The sequence below is a fragment of the Anolis sagrei genome, chromosome 4 (genome assembly GCF_037176765.1).
Source record: "Anolis sagrei isolate rAnoSag1 chromosome 4, rAnoSag1.mat, whole genome shotgun sequence".
Lineage (NCBI taxonomy): Eukaryota > Metazoa > Chordata > Lepidosauria > Squamata > Dactyloidae > Anolis > Anolis sagrei.
Window position 1 is genome coordinate 178,877,046 of NC_090024.1, and position 25,574 is coordinate 178,902,619.

Here is a 25,574-nt window from a genome sequence, read left to right on the forward strand (position 1 = left end):
GCAGAGCCTCCGAGAGCTGCCTCCGATTTTCTAGCCTTTTAAAACTATTAAGGCTCTTTATTTTGCTCTGAGAAAGCCCCCTCCCCACTAGGACTCATTTGGAATGTCAAATTGGTTTCTTAAATCTGGGCACTGCAAATGGGACAACAACAAAAATGCTGTCAAATTTGGAGGTGTCTGCCATAGTTTTGTGAAGTTATGATCGCTCTCCCCTTTTTTTAGTTTTAGTGAACCTCACCCCATCCCCACCCCAAATTGGAAGTTTTACTTGAAACAGGCAGTGTGACTTCGTTGCCAATCATAAAACCAGACTCTGTCAGTTTTTGAGATGTCATATGATGTCCCAATGAATTATGGCTGTTACTGAGAATGTGTGTGTGTGTAGATATGGTGTGTGTGTGTGTGTGTGTGTGTGTGTATTGCATTGCATTGCAGTGGGAGTCCTGCTCTTCACTTTAACTGCAAAACTTCCTATCAGCTAACTAACAGAAGGGTAGAAGTATTCTTGCTTTTGCAACCCTATGGTGAACCTATTATGGGGATTTCTTGGCAAGATTGGTTCAGAGGAAATCTGCAGTTGCCTTCCATGGAAGTTTAGAAAATGTGGAGATTTGAACCCTGGTCTTCTAGCATCCCAGTCCACCACTCAAACCACATCACCACTCTTGCAAATTAGGTGGCAAATTAGGAGCGGTTGTTATTGTGTCTCATAACCTTTTGATTTTGCTCATGGTGTTAACCAGCCCCATAAATGTCATAAAGAAAAGAAACTTCCAGTTTAGGTTTTATTATACTTTGGGGGGGGGGGGGTGTTGAAGAGCTTTTAACGTTTCATACAATGGAAGCATCCAGAAGTGGAAACTATTGGGATTTGCAAGGTGTAGGAGACTGAAGAGGGATTGGTGGACTACAGGAGTGCACCCCAAAAACAGCTTTGAGGGCCACATGCAGCCCATGTAATAATAATAATAATAATAATCTATCTATATAATAAAGAAGAGTGTTTGTATCGGACAGAGAAATTGTGGAGGGCGGTGTATGTGGCAGCGTTCTGATTGGCTGCCGCTGTGGAGCTATTTGCATATGGTCTCTGATTGGGCAGCTTCAATAGGAGCCCCTGGTGGAGAAGAGGGTTCATGGCAGAAACGGGGCATGACAGAAGGAAATTTCCATATGGTCTCTGATTGGTCAGCCTCAAATCCAACATTCCGAGATGAGAAAGAGAGGAAAGGAAAGGAAAGAGAGGAAAGGAAAGGCCGGGGGCTGGGTCAGAACACTCCCAATACAGACCGAAATAGGCACACAGAGCCCCCATCACCCACTCTACATCCTACTGCAGTTTGGAGGACTATGAACCATGGATGATGGGACTTGCAGTACCACCACTCACATTCTGGGACCGCTGTTAACCTTATCCAATGACTGATCAGGACCAAACTTCGCACATAGACCACTCATGGCCCACTTTACGTCCTGGTGTGGTTTGCCCGGGAATGGACCGTGGATTATGGGACTTGCAGTACCATTGCTCAATTCTTCAGACCACTGCAACCCTCATCCAATTACCAATAAATACCAAACTTGGCACACTGAGTCTCCATGACGCATTCTACATCCAAGTGCAGTTTGAAGGAGGCTGCACCATGGACGATGGGACTTCCAATACCTGCACTCCCTTCCTAAGACCATTACAACTGCCAACGATGATAGATCAAGACCACAATTTACACAGAGAGCCTGCATGACCCACTCTACATCCTGGTGCGATTTGGAAGAATTTGACAGTGGATGATGGGACTTGCAGTCACTTCACTCACTTCCTGAGACCACTGAGACCCTCGCCAATGACTAATCAAGACTAAACTTGGCACACGGAGCTTCAATGACCCACTCTACATCCTGGAGCAGTTTGGGGGACGACAGACCATGGATGATGGGACTTCAAGCACCTCCACTGCCCAAGACTGCTGCAAAACTCATCTAAAGGCCAATCAAGACCAACGTTGGCACACAGAGCCCCCATGACCCACTCTACATCCTGCTGCAGTTTTGGAGAAGGGTGGACCATGGATGATGGAACTTCCAGTACCTTCACTCACATTCTGAGACCTCTGCAAACCTTATCCAATGACGGATCAACACCAAACTTGGCACATAGACCTCTCATGACCCACGTTACGTCCTGGTGTTGTTTGGAAAAATTTGGAGATAGATGATGGGACTTGCAGTACCTTTGCTCACTTCCTGAGACCACTGAGACCCTCGCCAATGACTACTCAAGACTAAACTTGCCACATCGAGCTCCAATGACCCACTCTACATCTTGCTGCAGTTTGGAGGAGGACAGACCATGGATGATGGGACTTCAAGTAGCTCCACTCTCTTCCAAAAATTGCTGCAACCCTCTTCTAATGACCAATCAAGACCACACTTGGCACACACAGCCCCCATGATCCACTCTACATTCTGCTGCAGTTTGAAAGGGGATGGACTTTGGATGATGGGACTTGCAGTACCTTCACTCACTTACTGACACCACTGCCACCCTCATCTAATAACTGATAAAGACCAAACTTGGCACACAGAGCACCCATGACCCACTCTATATCCTGCTGCTGTTTGTAGGAGGATGGCCCATGGATGATGGGACTTCAAGTACCTTCACTCACTTCCTGAAAATAATGCAGCCGTAATCCAAAGACCAATAAAGACCAAACTTGGCATACAGAACCGCCATTACCCACTTTCTCTAATAACCCGGGCAACGCCGGGTCCCCAAGCTAGTAATAATAATAAACCTTTATTTATACCCCGCTACCACCTCCCGAAGGACTCTGTACAGCTTACAAGAGGCCGAGTCCAAATACATCAACAAAACAACAACAACAATAAAGCAAAATAAATGAACTCATAAAGCAAAGCAATAAACATTAACAAAACATCACGACGCATTAAAATCTGTACGACATAATGCCAACCCATACTTTGAACTGTAGCTTACTTAGGATGTATGTAAACCTGGGACCTCATCCTGTAGATCAGTGGTTCTCATCCTGTGGAACCCCAGGTGTTTTGGCCTACAACTCCCAGAAATCCCAACCAGTTTACCAGCTTTTACGATTTTTGGGAGTTGAAGGTCAAAACATCTGGGGACCCTCAGGTTGAGAACCACTGCTATAGATGATGCTATGGGCAATAGCCTGCTTTTTCCCACTCTAGTTTAGCAGGAGCCCTGCCTTTCTTTTCTGAAAGCCTATTATGATCCTTCTCCACTTTAGTTAAGATTTCATGTTGTGACTGTGGAGATTTCAATCTAGATCTACCAAGTTATAAGTCTTCCTTTTAATTATTGAACCAAAGTGGCCGCACCTCTGGTTCTACAATTGGTTGTGATAGACATTTTGGTTTTAGGAGTGTATTCTATTGAACAAGTGTAGCTACAGCCAATAAATGGTGGGCAATTAATATGAATAAATTTGGAATATCATTGCACAAAGGGAGGAGATTCTGAAATTCATTTGAAGTCTCTGGTGAGCAAAACTCAGTGGGAACTGTGCTTTTGCCCTTTGCTACAAAACCACACTATTCTTAGAGAGCAGTTGTTCATCTGAATCTACTCATGATAGACTCAGACTTAAAGGAGAAATATTGAGAAGCTACAGTAGAGTGGTCTCCCTACCCCCTTCCAATGCTGTTTGAAGTTGCAGAAGGACAGTGTGTAATCCAGGCATACACAGCTTCCCAGCAAGAAACAGCCATTATAATTGATTCCTGAAAACCATTTCTGCATAGTAAATGCACACAATGTGTTTTCCATTTGAAATATGCAATTCACATGTCTCACTCATGGTAGTACTTCTGTCACAGGGATATCCTGTTTTCTGAGTATCCAAAGTACAACACATGGTACCAGAGGAAATGTAATACTTTCCATGGTGACATGTTCATTGCTATGGTGCTTGGCTGGAAAAAAATTGCACTATGATAGGGTCATGAGTAGAGCTTAGGAGTTCCCTTTCTTCCTTTTCTTTTCTTACCTTTTTTTTAAATTACAACTATGATTGCCAGATCTCAGGACCTGTACCCTTTCCTCCAGTTGTTAGGATGGGAGGAATCTTAGGGTGAGAGTACTGTCTTGAAAACTAGCTAGCCCTCCCTCTCCCTCTATGTGTGTATGTCCCTCACTTTTAGACCTCTTTTTGAATTTTTTAAATATTTCTTGCAACTATGGTTGATGTTTAATGTATCACCAGGAGCTTCTTCTTGTGGCATAATCCTTACAAAATCATGAGGCTCTGCTTCCTGTGGCATCACAAGAGGTTAATCCTAAACTTCTATCTAAGCATCCATTGATGATATAATGAGTGATAAACAGATGAGTTGCTCACTAAAGAGATTTCCTTATTAAAATAACACATCTCACTATGCTAAAACAGTGGATGTGGCTCTTAATGAGACATGCCACATTATCATGGGGTGTCTGCGCCCTACACCACTGTTTAGCCAGTATTGCACTACCTGACATCTGCCGGGAAATAGCAGCCAATAGTGAAAGGACCAAAGCAGTGACATCTCCGGCCCATCCTCTGTTTGGGTATCAGCCAGCACGCCAATGACTTAAATCAAGAAATAGTTTTCTAAGATCTACAGAGACACTCGCTGGAATACCTCAGCAAGCGAGAGTCCAAAAGTGGCAGGCTCAAACCAGAATCTCAATCAATGGCTGATACCAAATGAGAGACTCACTCCTGGGCACACAGCAGACTGGGTGACTTGGAAGATGCTGAATAGACTGCATTCTGGCAACATGAGATGCAGAGCCAACCTTTTTATTCCCCCACTTTCTCTGTAATTCTATAAAATACTCAATAAAAATTATATTAAAAAAATAAATGGGGCTACAAAGTGGAGTCCACAACATGTAGTGTGGAGGAGAGCAAACCACTGACCACCTGCTGCAATGCAACCTGAGTCCTGCTACATGCACAATGGAGGACCTCCTTGTGGCAACACCAGAGGCACTCCAAGTGGCCAGATACCGGTCAAAGGACATTTAGTCAACAACCAAGCTTGCAAACTTTGTGGGGTTTTTTGGTTTTCTTTTTTAAATACAATGCAACTATTTGGTTTGTTCCTGATACGATAAATAAAATATTTTTTTATAAATAGGAGCAATGCTTCACTGGCATCTTATTCAAACACTGTTACATATACAGCTATATTTCCAGCATTTTTGGGTACCCAAATAACCTAAAAGAACTAGATCCTGTCTGATCTTAGAAGCTATGTAAGCTCAGTTTGGTTAGTACTTGGAAGAGAGGCCGCCAATAAATACCAGCTTGTGTAAGCTGTTTTTCAGAGGAAGGAACTGGCAAAACCACCTCTTATCCTTTCCTAAGAAAACCCTATGAAATGCACGGGTCACCATAAGTCGACAGGCGATGTGAAGGCACAGACACACAGTTCTCATATTAAAAATTTAAAACTTTTCTGGTTTCCAGTAGAGTGAGCACAGCAGAGCGTTTAAATATGTGTGGGCACAGAGGACTTCAATCCATAGGCACAGGAATCTGGTGGAATAGAAAAATAGGTTTATTTTTAGGCATCAGTATCAGATGACATGCAAACAAGCATAACAGAGGGACGCTTTTTAAAAATCTAGTGGAAAAGCAAACTTTATTACCAGACTGGTGAAAAGAAACAAAACTCGTATTTCTGAAATTACAAAATGCTACATGTTGAAAACCCTGTTTCCTAGAGCTTTATTTCATATTCTAAGAAGAAAATCGCCTATAAAATTCTTGGATGCATTAAAGACAGGGAGCCTGGCTGGCTAAACTATGGCAGTCAGGATATGGGTCACATTTCTCATACTTCCACCTCCCCCCCCCCCCCCCCGCCACTTCAGGACTGTGTGCCATTGTGCTTGGAGATCCCTAAACCTCTGTCATGTGTTCCCTGGGAATGGAAATCCCTCTTTTGGGGCAATTGCTTGGACACATAAACTGTTCCATGGAACTAGCAGCCTTGAGGCCGCCTTTTGCGTCACACGTCTCTTTTCCAAGGGGTGACATGTAGGACACAGGGAATATAATTAGGTGTCCCCTTGGTTTGTGGTCGCTTACCATTTCTAATTGTCAGTTCTTATTTTTAGCCAAATTATAGGCTCTTTTCTAAGGAAAAAGAGACAATCTTATGTTGATGTAATCCTTTTTAAAATATATGACCCCAAAACTACCCATCATAAATATTTTGTCATCTTCAAAATGAGTCCATTTTCTTTTGTATGTGAGGGTCATAAAGCATTTTAGTGTTTTGTGATACCTTTAATTGGGGTGGGATGGGATCTTAGTTCTACCCAAAGAAAAAAGTTTATAATTAACCACTGGAAACTTATGAGTGACTACATGTTGAGAAGTCAGGCAAAAAAAAAAAAAAAAAAAGCCAGGCAGACTGGCTGGCTTGCTTGCTTGCTTTCTTTTTCTTTCTTTCTTTCTTTCTTTCTTTGGCAGCAAGTGGGGAGACTGATGGAAATCAGTAATAGGTTTAGCTATTTGCCTTTTGTTCCATGTGGTTCTCTATTCTATATTGACTCAGGTATAAGGAATACATTATGAGAGTTTTCCAAATGCAATATCACCTTTCTACTTTACTTACAAATGTATGTTTGTGTGCTTAGCCTAATTCCAAAACTTAGGCATTGAAGTCAATAGAATACTGTGCCATAGCAGTATGCACTTCTGGATTATTTTGTTTCTAAAAAGAGTTAATGAATTGTCACTAATTAGCCTGCAGGATAATCTATATGTGGAGTTGAATACGTTCCTAATCTCCCTAAAAGAATAAACTGAGGCCAGGTCTGAGAGATTATTTTCTTTCTATGCCTCTGGGCCAGTCCATGGACCACCAGTGGTCCCCAAGAACTAAAAAATGGCCTGCAGCTTCACCTTTGCAACAAGAGTGACTGGTCTCGCAAAACTGTCTTACAGTTCTTAGACAATGGGGATTTCAAGAGGGGAGAAGCTGACTACCCACAAAAAGTCGCAACAACAAGCCTCCTGACTGCCGCTTCTCTTCCACCTCCCTCCCCCTGAGCAGAGCCGTTCCATGTGGCACCTGCTAGCAGGGGGGACCTTGGTGTCTTCGGTTTTAGGCCTGTTCCTGGGGTTATTTGTGGTGCCAATTCAAAAAATTGCATTGGATAGACCACATCAGCTCTAGATTATTAAATACAGTTTTCTGTGGGCAAGCAGAAAATATACTGGGTGGCATATGTTCTATATCAGAAACTAAAGCTGATGTGGTCTATCCAATGCAATTTTCTGAATCAGCATCCCAAATAACCAAGCCGAAACTAGAGCTGATCAAAAACTGATTCATAACCCTTTTGATACTAATGTTGGAAAGTGGTCCCTGGTCAAAGTGGTCCATGGTCAAAAAAAGTGGTGTGTGATTTAGTGAAATCTGTTTTCTAACGTAACAATCTGAAATCTTCTTTCAAAGCTAAGTTCCTTAAATACAAGCAATGATTTTGTCCTTGAAAATGAATTAAATTTTTCCCTGGCTCACTGATGACTTTCAGAGATAACTACACCTTCTTCTTGTTCTTTTTCTTGTTCTTTTCTCTATTCAGACATGGCATCAGTTGAATTGGACTCATTTGATGGGCAGACATTAGCTGCAATGCTTAGGTGCTACCTGAAGGAACTCCCTTGCCCTGTGATCCACCCAGCAATATATAGTGAATTGCTCTTCATAGTTCAAGGTAAATGTCTATTCCATGTTTCTTACCATATTTTAGAGGAATTCGATTGTGGACTATTCAAGAATTCAGTTTTGTAATCATTTTGGGGAAATCTTGCGAAACAGACCTGATCACATGACTGGAAGCATTTGACTCAATCCTTTTCTTTTTTCTTTTTTAAAGATCTGCAGTCTGGTACTGGTGATATAATTATGTATGTTTGAATGAATATGTTTCTGAGGCTGAGTCCATTGTGTTCTTACAGCAACATTTTAGTGCTTCCCATCCTTGGCTGCAATAATGTTCTGTAAATGCCTTCGGTAAGAGATGCTTCCATGGTGAAAATTCCAGTTTTGGAAATGTTTAGGATGTCTCTGAATCTCAGGCAACTTGGGTCTGAGGAGATCCAAGGATAGCACCAGACATTCCAGAGGAAGTAGACATTGTTAACAGTCTCGGAGTTAGGCATAGAAGGAATATACTATTATCCGTTTCCTGGCTAAAAAAAATGCGTTTTCTAATACTCAGGAAATCCAGTCAGGAGGAATAACACACTAGCAAGAATTCTGCACAGTTATTGCCCAGAATTTGCATATCTTGAAGTCTTTTCAGGAAATTATTCTGCACAGAAATGCCTTAGGAATCTTTGCCTGATCAATGGGTTTCTTTTCTTTTTTTGCACAAAAATTCATATTATTTTTGTGACTGTCACCAGATTGCCATATTCTGCACACAAGAACCTTCAATCAGACACACAGAAATATAGCACATCCCTCCCATGAAGTTGTATTTTTGTCCTTTGTACAGAAAAAACAATTATCTTTTTTAAAAAAACAACCTAGATGTCACCACCCGAGGGATACAAATTAGAGCAAAAAGTCCACAATTCTCATGCAAATGTAAAAAAAAGTGTATTTGTGTGCTTAATAGTTTTCTAAAACATTTTGAGATGTGCAAATATCTGAGGAGATTAATACAGAAGTATTTGTTTTCTCAACAGCAAGAAGAAAATTTTTGGAAATCATTCACTCTCACATGTGATGTTGAAATAGTCTTATATGACCACCTCAATTAGGAATTCCTACAGGGAATGTAAGACAGGTGGAGACTCTGGTCCAGAAGATGAAGATCTTCTGCTGAGCTTGGTACATGACTGAGGGTTTCGAAAGTTGTAATCTTTAAAAAAAATGTAATTGTGGATTGCTAGAAGGCCTCAAACTCCAGTAACACTAATCAATCGTCTTGTGAAAACTAGTGGCAGAGAGATACATACAGAGTGTCTGGAGATTTCTCTCCTCCTCCTTGAGAACTAGGATTAGCCTAAACATATCTCTGACCAAGACACAGACGAAAATGGCACTCTTCTCCCAAGAAGCCAAATTATCTTCTCCCAAGTCAACACCTGGTCAAGCTATTTTGATACCTGAGACAGGTGCCTCTTCCCTTCATAGCAATACAAATAATAGTCAATTACTGTAGATAACTTAACAATCAGCTGTGTGTTCATAATACCCAAAATCATCTGTCAGAGACACTTACATCATTATAGAGCCAATCTTGACAGCACTCACGAAGCCTGCAGAGAAAGAAGGTATGGATCCCCACATAGAACAGTGGTTCTCGACCTATGGGTCCGCAGGTGTTTTGGCCTACAATTTTCAGAAATCCCAGCCAGTTTACCAGCTGTTAGATTTCTGAGAGTTGAAGGCCAAAACATCTGGGCACCCACAGGTTGAGAACTACTGTCATAGAAGCAGTCCAGCTTTGGTTGGGGCTATTTTTAGATGGCTGCAGGTACCAATTGAACTGCATATATACATCGCTGTAGATATCTGGCACACTGATGAACTGTGCCTGATTCAACTGTACATTATCATAGAATCATAGAATCATAGAATCATAGAATCAAAGAGTTGGAAGAGACCTCATGGGCCATCCAGTCCAACCCCCTGCCAAGAAGCAGGAATATTGCATTCAAATCACCCCTGACAAATGGCCATCCAGCCTCTGCTTAAAAGCTTCCAAAGAAGGAGCCTCCACCACACTCCGGGGCAGAGAGTTCCACTGCTGAACAGCTCTCACAGTCAGGAAGTTCTTCCTAATGTTCAGATGGAATCTCCTCTCTTGTAGTTTGAAGCCATTGTTCCGCGTCCTAGTCTCCAAGGAAGCAGAAAACAAGCTTGCTCCCTCCTCCCTGTGGCTTCCTCTCACATATTTATACATGGCTATCATATCTCCTCTCAGCCTTCTCTTCTTCAGGCTAAACATGCCCAGTTCCCTAAGCCGCTCCTCATAGGGCTTGTTCTCCAGACCCTTGATCATTTTAGTCGCCCTCCTCTGGACACATTCTATGTGGAGGACCATATCTTAAGGTCCAGCCTGGATGTGGTATAAAGTCATGTGCATAGTTCATTTAAAAAAAAATAGTAGCACTGATAACAAAAAAGCCCTGCTAAACAAACAAGAAAAGTTTAAACTGTAGAAGGTCTACTTCACCCTTTTTCCCTCTAGGCCTTATTTTCCTAGTTGAAATTGCCTGCACCCTCTATTTTTTTAACCAGTATGACAAGAAATCAGCATTTAGTTGCCTTTCCTTGGCTACCAGACTGGAATGGCAGCATTCAGTGCTCTAGATGCCACTGCCAACGAGTTCCTTTAAAATGTGCCAAATGTTCCTGTTTTGCAAGATTTCCTTTCAGGTGCGTATTAGATGACTTTTTACATGTGTTCTAAGAACAAAGGAGATGGGCTTGGCAAGCTATTATTCAGTTTGACCCCCCACTTTCCTGCATTGACTCAGTTACAATGTATTGCATCATTCATGCCCTTTACAAAAAAATTAAATGGCAAAATTAAAATAGCAAGGTGGAGGTTACATATGCCTCTAGTTCTACTTTGTCAGTTCAAGATTAATACAATGCCTGTGCTCCCAAGAATAAAAGCAGGAATATCAAATGGAGTGCATAAGGTTTGTTGCTAGTTAGAGCTGTGTCTCTTTTGTTGCGGGATGGATAGCATGACATGGGACTCACCTATACCTGTTGCAAATGGTTTGCTAAAGTGGTTGAGCATGTCCAAGATAATGGTAGCTAGATCTGATGGAGATTCTGGGGACAAAACATACGACCTGGAGATACCTTGCAATGGACTTAGTATTGTGACAAGGATCAGACCCCGTTGATGTCATGAAGCATGAAAAATTAAGCATCAACCACAGAGCACTCCAATAAAATTAAAAACAATACCAAGTGTGTGTGTTTGTGTTTCCAAGACAGTGCTCTTATGCTGAGATTCCTCTGCCTTGCCCTGAGAATAGGAGAAGAGAAGCTTGGACCTGAAATCTGGGAGCCCTAGTGGTAGCAGCCAATGCTCAACCTAAGATCAGTCAGTTCTTGTGCCAAAGACAGCTGGAGAGGGTTATGGCCTTGGAAGAAATTACAGAAGGAGACTGGAAACTGTTAAGAGCCCTGTCCAAATTCCAGTTCACATTCCTCCTATTCTTAGCAGACAGGGCACATCAGGAGACATGGAGCTGCCTCAAGCACTGAAAAGGATATAAGCTTACATCGTGCATATTACTCCAGGCCAGAAGCCCAAGTGACTGCCAAGTCCCTGTGATACTGGCCTAGAAAGAAAGTGTTATTGTAATATTTTGGCTGAGCTGCCTGGTAGGTTTCTATTGTAAACGAGTCCTTTCTTGGCTTTATATGGGCATAGAAAAATCTCTGGGGCCTTTTTGAAAAAAGTTTTTAGCCCAGCATATTGGAAGCCCTTCTCTGTTCCTGTGGAGTATCTCTCTCTCACTCACTCACTCCTTGGCTCTCCTCTTTTGGCCATATGTATAAATATGTTTCCATGCTTAGATTTAGATTTTACTGGAATTACTTGTTGGAACCAACTAGCCAAATTCTTGAAAGTATGAAAGTTAAAAGAACAAAACTTGGAAGGGAAGGCTTTGATTTCTCCGTTATCAAGCAGAGAATCTCAGCTACTTGGTTTCAAAGCCCTTGTAAGACATATGCACTTTTTTATTTTAAAGAGGACTATAGGCATACAGCCACTTGAGCATCCCTGCCTTCATCTGTCTTGTGTTAACTCAGACCCAATATGATTAATAACATTCCTACATAGCCTTAAAAAAACCTAGGTAGGTTACCATTTAGTTTGCTTATATTATTTGTAACCATCTTCTAGATATGCATACATATTGTCTGTCAAACTAGTAGAAGAGCTACTAACCCACACTGCTCTAATGGAAAAAGCATGTGCCCACCAAACAGATGGCTGATGCTGTTACTTTTGCCAATGCCAGTTGCCTGTGGGAAAAGTTGGGGAAGCCTGGATCTTTTCCTTCATCCCTTCTAAACTGGTGACTGTCACTTTCAGAATTGATAGTGCCAAGCACTAGCTTGTAGATGGGTCTGATCTAGCAACAGAAACCATTTGTGAGTTACTAAGCACTGGATGTAGGATTGTCAACACCATACTGGCTAGCACCCATATGCATTCATAGGACAAGAAGCCGAGTTTTGTACACAGTCATAGAAGCGTTCCCTTCTCATTTGCCAGCTCAGGAACCAAAGCACAGTCAAAAGCCAGAAATTATTGAAAAACATGTTTTGTTTTATTTCAGGTTTATTTAAATGGGTTGAATTTTAATTTGGCTTTATAGTAAGACTTCTGTATCAGTGGAATCCATATCTATAGTTTCATTTATTCACATGTCTTCTCTAGGCACTTTCTAGGTCCTGTAACATAGCTCTATGATATTCTTGGCCCAGAAGTTCTTCACTTCAATGGGGTTTGATATTGTCCACACAAAGTCTGGAAACATAATTTCCTTCCCAGATACAGTTTTTTTTTTTACTGTATTTTAAAGCAGCTTTATTTTAAAAATAATAATGAAAGACCAGGCAACATATCAGTTCAAAATGGTTGAAAAGGGGACTGGGAGGGGGGTGGCCTGGAGTGAAAAGGTCTCCCTCACCACCTCTCATTGTGGAAGGGGAAATAATTCATACAGAAAAAACTGGTTTGGGGGCATCAAAGCTATCAGAAAATATGTTTTAGGTATAAAAGATGTCAGAGGACTATCCATATGAGCCATCTGTCTTAAGTGATCTGCTGGCCCCAGTCACAGATGGAGATTGTGGTCACCCCTCTGTGAAGATTGCCCAGCTATAAGATGAGGAACTCCAGATAAAATGGACTTCCATAGACATTATAAATCAACTTTAATGAAGCGTGACTATTGGGAACCTGCTTAAATTAAAGCAAGTTCCATACTTCTCACCTATATTGGCTTAAATCTGATCTGAAGATTTTAGAATCAGCTCATTAGCTGGAGAAGATTGCCTCCCCCTCCTTTCCCTTTGATGTTGGAACTCCTCTAGTTTGGGTTGTTGGAAGCGACAAAAGACAGCTAGCACCAAATTGAAAATGGTTTATCAGTATTTGGACCATGCTTTTGGACAAACCCCAAGGCTAAGATAATCTGAAGTGTAAAGGACAGTCATTATTAGCTAGCATTCCAAGAGGAGATAAACAAGTTGCAATAAGTGAATGGTTTATGACATGTGCTGCTACAAAGAAAAAATCCACCATCTGCACAAGACCAAGCTATTTTCAACAGCGACTACAGTCTGTAATTAACTCCTTCCAGTCCCTACTTTTGTTGCCCCATGATGACACAGCTAGAGGTCTTGGAAATGCTAGTGGGATGTAAAAAACAGCTTTTTCAAACAGAAGACAAAATCAAGCAAGATCTTTAGAATATAATGTATAAAGCTAAACAGCCAGAAAACAAACAGAAAAAAAAACAAAAATAAAAATTAGCTTACCAGATTGATTAATGAAATAATAGCTCGCAAAGAAGAGCCAACATTGAATAACAAGGTTTCCATAAACAGGCTGTGTATGCAGAGAAAGTGGATACAAATCCATGTTAAGAATAAGAAAAAATAAAGAATCCTATACAATATTACAGGGAGGAGGATCTACAAGATTTACCAAAACCTAAACAAGAAGGGAAATTTGCAGCTTTCAAATGTGGACCCATTTGAAAGCCCATTTCAATGGAAGAAACATGTTAAAATAATGTTACCTTAAGGATGGCTTGACTTACAAGAAAAATATTGAGGCTTCAATATTGTGATAAACTAATGGAGAACTCTGGAAAAATTTAAAATAAGTCAATAACTGATTTTGTTTGTGGAAAGAGTTGAATTGGTGAAATAAGTAAAGAGGAAATGAGATGCAATTAAGTAGAGCAAGAAATATATGCAGTAGTGTGATAGTTGCCTTTGCTTGAGGTGGGGGCAAAATCAGTTGTGTTTTTAATGTTTTGTGTGTGTTTTATTTTTAATTATGTGTTTACAGGAATGCAGGGGGGAGAATTATGGAGCAGGGCGTTATAGGGTTCTTATTTTAGAGTTCATATTTGCTTGTTTGTTTTGTTTTACTTTTAGTTGACTGTGGAAAATTCAATAAAACTTAATTTTAAAAATAAGTTTCTGAAAAGCAGGGAATGCCTATATATGTGGAAGCCCATTTTTATGTCTAGATCTCCCTCACAAGAACAGGGTAAAAAACTCAAAGAAAGCATGAATGTTCTTAGATGTTTCCTCCACTAATAAAAGTAGCAATGCTCTTGTCCTTAGAGATTTGTTATAATCACTGAAAATATACTAAGACCAGCTATGATAACAAGTTCCATTTTATCCACTAAAAAAGAGATGAGGAGGGGCTGAGGGAAACATACCCAAATGAGATTAGAGAATTTTTCCAACGTTTTTTGGTTATCCTCTTTCCCCAATTCTTTGATCTAACATTGGTTAGTCCCATCCCAAGAACTTTTTACAGACTGTGATTGGCTAACTGGAGCCATTTGGACTGGATGGGCCTATTTGAAGGCTAGAGAGGCACAAAAACTATATCTTCGGACTATGGGTTATTAGGGCCAACTTATCTACTGCTTCTTCTGCTAGAAGAGGTACATCCTCACCATATTCTTTGTGTGTTCCTCATTTGATAACAATTCCTTTCCCCTGGAGGAGGAACAAAAATGAAGCATATATTTCCTGAAAGAAGGGCAGTGGCAATCTCATCATTTCATGGACTAATGCTATACTGCAACTGTCTCTTGTCATTGCAGTTTGTTTCATACTACAGATAGCCATTGTTTTCCTATTGCATTCCCAGAGTTTTTCAAAGTCAAAATTCTTTCAGCTTGATTCAGCCAAAACATGTTCCTTTGAAACCTGAATTATGACCTCCAAAGGTTTTAGTGTATGCCTTTGCTAAAATTTGGATAACACCTCCCCGCTCCACTAGAGCCATGAACTTTATTGTAACTAGGATAGTCATGTTCTACTTCCTCAAATTCAGGTTTCTAATTTGCATGTTATGCAAATTATTCTAAATAGGTTCCTGAAAGGCTTGGGTAGATTTATTTCTTGCAGAGCAATTTGACAGAAGAGTAGCTCTGCATTTTCCCTGTATCTCAGCTTCCATGTGGCTGACACACTTGCTTTCAAAATGAAAGAAGGAAAGAACATTTAGAACATGGACCACTTGACAGTCCCAACAAGCCCAGGTCAGCACACCTAGAATCCAGATAAAACTCAGTGAACTGAGAAGTATGGCAATCTTAACTGTAGGAGTGAGATATATGAAAATATTTATCCCCTGATATAAGTGCAGTATGATCACTTAAGCTATGAAGGGTACATTTCCGGATATAGCATGATCAGTGAAAATCAAAGATAACAGCAAACCATATTAAATAAAAGATGTTTGGTAGAAGGATACCACAGAGTGATTCTGGAGGACCTATGAAATGTCTTGACAGGACACCTCTGTAGGCATCACTAGGTCCTACGTTGTTTATTCATTCAGTTGCTTCCGACTCTTTGTAACCTCATGGACCAACCCACGCCAGAGCTCCCTGTCAGCTGTCACCACCCTCAGCTCCTTCAGAGTCAAGCCAGTCACTTCAAGGATACCATCCATCCATCTTGCCCTTGTTCAGCACCTCTTTCTTTTTCCTTAAAATTTCACCAGCATCATTGTCTTCCCTAAGCTTTCCTGTCATCCCATGATGACTTAATGGTCAGCTTCTGGCAGAACCATACTACAGAGTTATGCTGAAGAACCTAGGAAACATCTGGAAGGACATATTTGTCAGTTGTGGGTAAATGAAACTTCAGATACCAGTCCCACAGATAGAGGGGTCATACCATATACAGCACACACACACCCTTAAATTGTGGGAGATAATATGACCAAAAACTCCTTGTATAAAGAATAACAGTTCCAGCTTCAATAGCCATCATGATACTTGTGTGAGCAAGATGTGAATCTGAATGGAAAACAAACACGTCCTGCTAGGAATGATAGACACAAAATTCGATAAGAATCAAAAGATTTTATTTAGCTACTTGACTACATCAGTTAGAATAACATATGCAAGAAAGTGGAAGACAAGAAGACCCAACCAAAGAAGAGTGGATCGCAAAATATCTTAGACATAATGAACATGGACAGGTTAACATACTATCTGAAAATACATCAAGGCAAACCAAAGACACCAAAAGATTGAACCCCATTGAAGATTTTTTTTTGAAAACAGAAACAATTAATATAAAAATATAAAGATGGGGTGGACTAAAACTATTTCTTTTTTCCTCTCATCACAAATGATATTCAACCTAGATGGAAGAATTGGAAGTGACAGAAAACAAAATCCTCAATTATTTTTGAGTTTTTTGTTTGTTTGTTTTTTCTTCTTTTTCTTTTTTTCTTTTTAATCTTTTTAAAATTTGCCTCCTCTTCTCTTTTTCCCATTTTTTCCCTTTCTTCCAGAGGTAAAGTCCTTTTTAGAAACAGCTAAAACATTTTTATTTCTATATTTTCTTCCCCTCTTTCCGTTCTATCCATACCCTCATTTCCACCATCCCAACCATACTCTTATCACTATAATGCAATAAAAATTAAAAAATAAACACTTGCTATAACAGAAGGAACCTGTTTCTCCCTTAGTAGTTCAACTTGGTTTGGGTTCTTGGTTTGGGTTCTTTCTTATTATATGTGCATTTGGGAACAAGGTTTAGATTTTTTTTCATAGCTGTGTGGAAGCCAGCTACTTGGAATTGTTATCAAAGACTGTCTCAAGTGAAGAGAAAGCATTCATTAAGGAAACTGCATGTCTGATAAAGAACAATAAAGTCTGCTGGGTACAATTACCTAAGAAAAATTGCAGAAAGGAGTGAGAGGAAACAAAGCAGGCCCTGAAAATATCAGCTTGTAGTCAAGGACGCAATGGATCAGACAAGACGAAGAGGGTACACTCCTGGGAACAATCACTATTTGTCACTACTTCTAAATGCCCCCAATAGGCACATAGTTGTCTGTGCAATCATGATAGTATTTCTGCATTTCCAACAGTGAGTAACTTTGGTGCCCATCTGTGATTCAGCTTTGAAAGAAACTACATCCTTTCCCCCAACACACAAACCTACTGAAACGCCACACAGTTCCTGTGATTCTACTTCATATTGCTTTCAGAGCATTCAGAGAGTTTACTTCTTTCAAACTCTGCTGTGTAGACATTTCCTTTCTATCCATCATATGGTATTTCTAGACTAGAGCTTAGAACATTAATTTTTGGACAGCAATTCCTGGAATGATTGGGGGATTCTGGTAGTATCATATAAAAAGTACCTTTACAATATCATACTTTGATTTGGGACAAGCTATCATATTAGTTCAGGCTGGACTACTGGTTTATCTCTTTACCGGTCTTCTTTCATTGATCTTCTGACCTACACATTAGAAGCATCTTTTTAAATATGAGTTTATATTAGTAGGTTAATGCTTGAGGGCAAACGTGGTGAAACATTATCTGTAAAATATTCCTATAATCATTCACCATGTAGAAATATTATTTTTGTAATGTGGTAGCTCCTTAATAAGCCAAAACTGGCAATGGTTCAAGTTAGCATATGGACATCTCCATGACTGAAACCATTGGAATGTAACAAAGCCAATGTAGCAAAGGATTAATGGAGTGTTTGCCATATTACCTAGAGAACAGCAGTTGCCACCTGCTGTGCTTGGGCAATGGCTGGTACCTGAGGTAGCCCTTCATTAAAAATAAAATCTGAGTCCACAATGGACAACTGGGGTATTGCCAAATGAATTTTTCACAATGCCCCAGACACAGTATCACTGTCATAGGCAGCTAGGCCGATTATAGCACTGTTCTTAGTTCTGCTGCTTCAACCTGTCCACTGGCAGGTTAAGATGCACAAACATACACAGACACGTCCTATAACAACACAGTGATCATGGATTGCCAATCTAAAAGGGGGCTGACAGTAAAATAAGAGGGGATTTATAGAGTTACCTTTGCTCAGCTGCCACTCAGTACTAAAACAGGATGATAGGGATGGTATTATTAGGATTTTGACCTGGGTATGAAGCTTCAATGTTTTTTACTATTTTAAGATTTGATGGTTATAATACATAAAGGGTTTATTTTTTCTAATTTTTTACATTTATATTTTAATGCATTTATATTGTTTTAATTCACATTGCACCATATTTATTGTTAGCTGTCGGGAGTTCCGTATATTGAGAGAAAGTTAGGATAAGAATAAAGTAAATAAATAAAATAGCAAATAAAGCCAAACCCAAATTTGTAGACAGCTTTTTTTAAAAAAACTATGCATATTAGCTGACTAGAAGCAAAATGAGTGTACTTTGAACTTAAACTATGACAGTGTTCGAATCCTCACTTGGCAGTGAAACCCAATTGGTGTACGTGGGCACGTCATACTTCTTGGGGCTCGCAATAAGGCAATGGCAAACCTCTTCGGAATCAAATCTTGCCCAAAAAATCCTATAATAATGTCAGCTTAGGGTCACAATAGGTTGGGAACGACTTGAAGGCACACCACAATTTCCTTGCTAACTTTACCTCCTGAACATTATGAAATTTCCCTTGAGTGGTAGAAATGTTTTGCTCAAAAATTACTTGAAAGAGCTTAGTATCATGCCATGTCAATAGTGAAGCTTTCATGGAAGGAAGAGAAAAATACTGAGTGATCTCAGGCAGGCAAGCCTCAAGCTGCTCTCCTCTCATTGTGGCTCAGCCAATTTGGGTAACTCAAGAATGGCAGGCAAGGCAGGGATTCCCCTTATGCTGGAGGGAGTGGCATCATAGGATCTTGTTTCACCCTTTGGCCCAGTGCTGAGCTCAACCTCTGTGGTCTGGAAAATTAACATTCTAGTCGTTCAATCAAAACCTCTTTCCCAGAATGGACACTGTTTATGGCATGTTCTCTCATGACTATTTCTAAAGAGGCAGATCCTTGAGACCAACTACACATGCAGAAGTTCTATGCAATTTAAGGTGGATCTGCCTCAGTCAGCAAAAAAGAGGAGATGGGGAATGATTTGAACACTCAAAGAGGGAGACGTTAAAAGTGCTGAACAAACATGCAAACACTTGTCACTTGATTTCTCATGGTCCCTTTCTCCAAGACTTCATTCATGTGAGAAAACTTGGTCTATGAGGAGAAAACCACATAAGGAGGGAAGCTGTGGTGGACTGAGCCACAGCCAGGAAGTGGTTCCTATGCCCCTCATTCATGCACACCACTCAGCATAATTAGGGGGATTTTGAGTTTAAATCTACACAAAAAATTCCATTGGCAATTCCAGTTTAGCTTTCACTTTATCAAATATAATTCTATAGTACGTCTTCCCAAAGAATTGCTGGAGGGATCCTCATAACTATCCTTTCTGGATCCTTGTTTCTATAGGTTTCTTTGTCTCAGAGCAAGATACCTAGGGCATCATTTGATGACCAATATAGATGTCTAAGTGGAGCCCCCGGTGTTAGCCCCTGAGTGATCTTTGCCTTTCTTTCAATTATATAACGAAGCTGACTGATCAAAATTTTTATATTAATGTGCATTAGGAAAATGTGTTTATAAAAATGCACTTTTTCTGAATGCACGTTAATATTAGTGACTTGAATTTTTTATATTAGGAAAATTAGGAAAATATTAGGAAAATTCCTTGCAGAAGAGGGCATACTGTACAACCCATGTATCAATAAGACCAGTACCTATCTATATCTAAAAATATGTCCTCTCTAAGAATTTTCTGGCTCCTGCAGGCACTTCTATGGCATGATTCCACTAGAAGTTACCCTAGAGTTGCCCTGGATGACCTAGCAAATTCCTGAAGAGGATAACATGAATTTTCACGTAATCCTGAAGCAAAATTTAAATTGAATTTACAGTTGGAAACATTCTCAACATGTAAGAAAACTTAAGAAACACGTACACATGTTCCTGCCTCCAATATTATTGTATTGTATTGTATTGTATTGTATTTTGAACATTTAAATCCTGTCCTTCTCAACCCCCAAAGGGGGACTCAAGGCAGCTTACAACTGGCAATCATTAGATGCCGACAAACAAAAAATCACAGTACAAACAATTAACATTAAGTAAACCAACAAGATTATAAAAACACATTAAAATATTGACCATTAAAACACAACTGAGTCTAAGCCCCCAAATCCAAATCGTAATCCAGAGTTCTAGTCCAAGGTCTATTCATTGACAGTTCTCATAGGTCATTGCAGTTGCTGCTCAGTCAGCTGCCCGAATGCTTGGTCCCAAAGCCAATATTTAAGCTTTTTCCTAAAGGTGAGTCGCCCTGATTTCACTGAGGAGTGTGTTCCATAGACAGGGGGCCACCACTGAGAAGGCCCTGTCTCTCGTCCCCATCAATCGCACTTGCAAGGGTGGTAGGATCAAGAGCAGGGCCTCCCCTGACAATCATGAACTCAGAGGTGGATCATAGAATGAGATACGTTTGGACATGTAAACTGGGCCAGAACCATATAGGGTTGTTATTTCATAGCCTCTTTTCTGTTTCCTCTCTTCTTTAATATATCTGATTCAGGAAACAATTGTTTCACTATGTATCAGAGGCCAATATCACTGATACATTTATTTTTTTTGGAAACTCACAACAAATCAGTAGCCAGTGTCTTGCAAACTCTGGTCCAGGAACAACCACTTTGATTAGCACTACATTAATAGATAGTATTCTTTGGATTTTCCATACTTACAAGATAGAGTTTAGAAAAATTATTTTTCCAATAATAACTATGAGCTTGGTTGCAAACCATATTGGCTAAAGAAGTTAGGAAGTTGTCCAGAAAGTAACTTTTTCAAGCTCTGCATAAGTATCTCACATCTGCTTCTCTTTTCCACTGACCTCCCTTGTTAGCATGGCTGGTGGTTATCTTCTCCTTCATTAGAAACAGTTCTGCTGTATCCCAAACTTTCCCATACTTAATTTTATCACTCAGTATTTCTTTTCCAGAAACCTCATTCTGAATTTGCCTTTGAAGGGCGTGCAGCACTGCATATTTTGTCCTGAGCACTCCAGTGGAAATCAAAGGGTGTCTTCTGTACGAGAAAGAAAAAAATCTTAATTAGAAAGCAATTAGTTGGGCTTGCTCATTAAATTACTTCAAAGCAGAGCCAGCTCTCCCTGCTCCTTTTCTGCTTTCCCTACACCTCTCAGCCAGAGCGTTCCTAAAATTCCATGGTAGCTGTATGATCTCTGCTCAGTTTGGAATGCAAGGATAATGCCAATGCTTGTAGCAAAGAGTCCAAAATAGTGTTCCTTACAGAAGCATTTAAAAGTTGACTTTTGGGAGAATGCCAGTTGCACTGGTGTTTTTCTATTTGATGAATCTCCTATAGAGGTCCTCAGTACTGAAGAAGACATACCTGGTTACTGTGGGAATGTCTCCCAACTTCACTAGTTTAATGTGCTATATATGGAGTTGTCCTTGAAAAGAATTTGAAAATTTAATTGGCCCCAAAATCAGCTTTCATCTGGACTTTACCACACAAGAGGATAAGAAGAGCTCAGCTGGATCAGATCCAAGACCTATTTAGTCTAGCTTACTTACTTTACTTACTTAGGTGATTCCTCATTGTCCGAGTAGGATTCTCTTCCAAGATTGGTATACTGGCGGTAGGTACGTAGGTGACTGTGGAGCCCTATTCTTGATCTGCATGTTCTCCCTCAGTGAGGGCATTGGTTTCCAGGTGGAAGGCAGTCCTGGTCAGGGTTGGCTTGACACGCCTTCCTTTTGGCACGTTTCTGTCTTTCGCCTTCCATTTGTGCCTCTTGAAATTCTACAGCACTGCTGGTCACAGCTGACCTCCAGCTAGACCGCTCAAGGGCCAGGGCTTCCCAGTTCTCACTGTATATGCCAGAGTTTTTAAGGTTTGCTTTGAGCCCATCTTTAAATCTCTTTTCCTGCCCACCAACATTCCGTTTTCTGTTCTTGAGTTCGGAGTAGAGCAACTGCTTTGGGATTAGTCTAGCATACTGTTTTCACAGTAGTCAAACCCCAACAAGAAACCCATCAGCAGGGTTGAACCTTGAACCTTGAGAGACCAGATTCAAATCCCTTCTTAGCCATAGAAATCCACTGCATGACCTTGAGCAAGTTATACTTTCTCAACCTCAGAGCTGGCAATCCAAATGGCATTAATATAATGCCAAGTTTTAAAAATACATTCCAACTGTACCCTTGGCTCGCTTCTGATACAATAAATAAATAACCTCAGAGTAAGGCGGTGGCAAATTCCCCATTGAATAAACTCTGTAATGAGACTGCTTAGGATCTCCATAGGTCAGAAATGACCCGAAGGCACAGAGCAATAAACCTGTACTGTATTGAGAAGCACAATGACTTCGATATTGGAAGTACAGCCATCATGACTAGTAGCCACTGATAGTAGCAGCCAAATAGCACCAATTCTGTACTATTTTCACTGGTTTCGAGTCAAATTCAGAATGATGATTTGAGCTTTCAAGATCCTGAACAACTTCACTATAATCAGGAACAAAGGAACCCATCATATAAGATCAGACCAATGTTCCATCTAGCCTAAAGAAGTATGAATGAAGGATAATTCTCTCTGCATGCGTTTCAGTAGGCTGAGTGTTCTTGTCTTCTCCATCTCCTTCAGAATGGTCTTTCCCCCCCTTTTTTTTTTTACTCTAATGGATTTTGGACAGTAGATAATAGACAAAATAACACAAGTTTTTCTACAAGGTGCATTAAAGCCATTTATTTTCTGTTGTTATTTGCCTTCAAGCTGACTATTGTAGGATATTCTTGCCAACATTTATTCACGGGAGAATTGCTGTTTCCTTTCTCTGAAATATAGCCAAAAGCTTCTTGAATTCCCTGGTGGTTTTTCTTCCAAGCACTAACCATACTTGACTCTGCTCAGCTTCCAAGAAAAGACAAGATACACCTCTGAGTGTCCAAAAATGTACTACTTCTCCTTTTATTTGCCTCTGTTTCATCAGCATCCATCACTTTCAAAAGTAGTGCATTTTCCCACCCAGATATATAATTAACTATTTCTGTAAACTTCAACAGCGGGATCTTTCTTGTCTGGCCATAGATTCTTTTGAAAAAAGAGTACAGCATTGCAAGAATGCTACCCTTCCAGAACAAGGAAAATTTGGCATCAGTGAGGTCTGTGGTGGATACTCTGGCATGTACTCCACACAGTACTTACGCCGCCCCCCATAGTTAAAATTGAGAAAGAGATACGTCCAAGTGGAGACAGCAGAGATAACACAAGGTAGGAATGTGTTCCACCCCAGGAAAAGCTAAAAGAGCCATTAGCCCTCTCCAATTCTCTGCCATGACACCTCTTCTGGTCTTTTTGAATGCCTGGGAGAGGGAATTGTGGTGAGGCAGCATTGGTGCTTTCCCTTCTCTATGGAATGACTCTCAATTTATCCACATATCATATAAAAATTCATATTTTTGGCCTGAAAACCTGCCCTCATCTTATACCTGAAGTCAACTTGTACATGAGTATATATGGTAGTTGACCTGAGTGGCTGCTGAATTATACTTCAGCGCTAGTAATAAACCGGTGTCTTCTGCTGCAGCAGAGGGCAGAAGATTAGTTTTAGGTATGCAGAGCACATACAACTTGTCCCATATCAAAATAAAATGGCTATGGTATTCCAAATAATGGGCTCAGAATTGTTCTCCCTACACTTCTTACATTGCTTTTTAAAAGCAATGGTGTTGCTCACATTATAATCCAAAATTAACATGATATCACTTAGTAGCACCATTATTTATTGCATATTATTTCGAGATTCAGATTACTCTGTCCTTCTGTGAAGTTGATGGCTCTTTATTTATTCAATTTATATCACACTTTCCTTACACAAATGAGAGATAAAGTTGTCTCCAATTGCAATATAAAAGGAGTAAATCATGTAGCACATCTAAAACATAGTTTTAAAAATTAAAAAACACCAGAAAAAGTATTGTCTGCATTGCAATGGCAATTAAAATTGTTCCTCATAAATCTTTTGTAGAGATTAGATGGGGAAGGACTATAACTCATGGCCAAAGACCATATTTAAGGTTTGCATACAGGAGATTGTGCATGGTATCTCCAGCTAAAATGGACAAATAGCAGTGGTGGGGAAGAATTTTGCCAGAAACCCAATAGAGTCACTGCCAGTTAAAGCTGACCATATTAGGATTTGATGACTACATAATCTGACTAGATATAAAGTGGTTTCCTGTTGGAAGAATTCTATTATTCAAAGGAGAAATTCTCCAGTCACACATCCTAAAGATGTAGAGAGCAATTGACTGCTTGATCAGATGTGCAAGAATATATACTTATTCTGCCAAAGACACAAGTCTTTAGTCCCTATGGAGAGAACAAACATGAGCAAAATTTACAAAACATACATATATAAAGGGTTAGATGGAGCCAGAAAAAGGCAAGTTTGGAAAAGAGTCTGCTTTCAACTTTTCATCCAGTTCTGAAAACTAATATGTATTTCCTGTAGACCAGTAGTTCTCAACCTGTAGGTCCCCAGGTGTTTCGTCCTACAACTCCCAGAAATCCCAGCCAGTTTTCCAACTGTTAGGATTTCTGCAAGTTGAAGGTCGAAACATCTGGAGACCCACAGTTTGAGAACCACTGCTGTAGACACTTTGACTCCTGCCTTTGTTGTTAACTGCTCTCAAATCCCAGCTATGTTTACACAAGGCAAAATACTCCAGAATAATATGTGCCAGAGCTGTCCCAGCTACACCATGGGGAGTCCACATATACTGATGTGGAGGAGACCTGAAGCCTTTCTGCAGTTAACACAGCTGGCAGGGTTGACAAGCATTGACACTGACACCATGTCCTCCTGATGGCTGCTGCTACTGTCTCACCAGCCAAAAGCAACTCCCTGGCAGAGACTTTTTGGTGACGTCATTTCTCATGTTATCACTAGAAGCGATGTCGCTGCTGGGGAGCTGCTTCTGACTAGCAAAACAGCAATGGATATTTTTGACATGTGGGCACTGGATCGCCCCTATATCCAACAATCTACACATCAAAAACACCAGCAGTCACTCCAGAGTTTCCTGGAAGCTTCTTCTTGTGTTAGATGTATGACTGGAAGCAGCAGAATCAGCCATACATTGTATGGACTGCTCACAGCGGGTTCAAGGTAAGTGCATTTTACTTGGTCTAACATGGGGCCAGTGAATGAGGGACCTGCAAGTTTGATCCATGAATCTCAGGGCAAAAGTATGATAGTTGGAACCCTATGCTGGTTGCGCAATGTGGGGCAGAATTAATGAAGGGAAGACATGCTCAATGCAGGTAAGAAAGGGGGGGAACAGAAAGGGGGGACAACAAACAGCCAAGCATACTGCTTAAGGCGAGTGAAGTAA

The 25,574-nt window shown here is 40.3% G+C and overlaps 1 protein-coding gene across 1 annotated transcript in view; it reads left to right on the top strand.

Moving 5' to 3' along the window:
- The window catches only part of PIK3R3 (phosphoinositide-3-kinase regulatory subunit 3), a 325,870-nt gene that overhangs the window by 85,060 nt on the left and 215,236 nt on the right, over positions 1–25,574 (top strand). Inside the window, exon 5 of the mRNA XM_060773427.2 lies at positions 7,634–7,765. Coding sequence (XP_060629410.2) covers positions 7,634–7,765 — 132 coding nt within the window. The remainder of the gene's footprint in view (positions 1–7,633; positions 7,766–25,574) is intronic.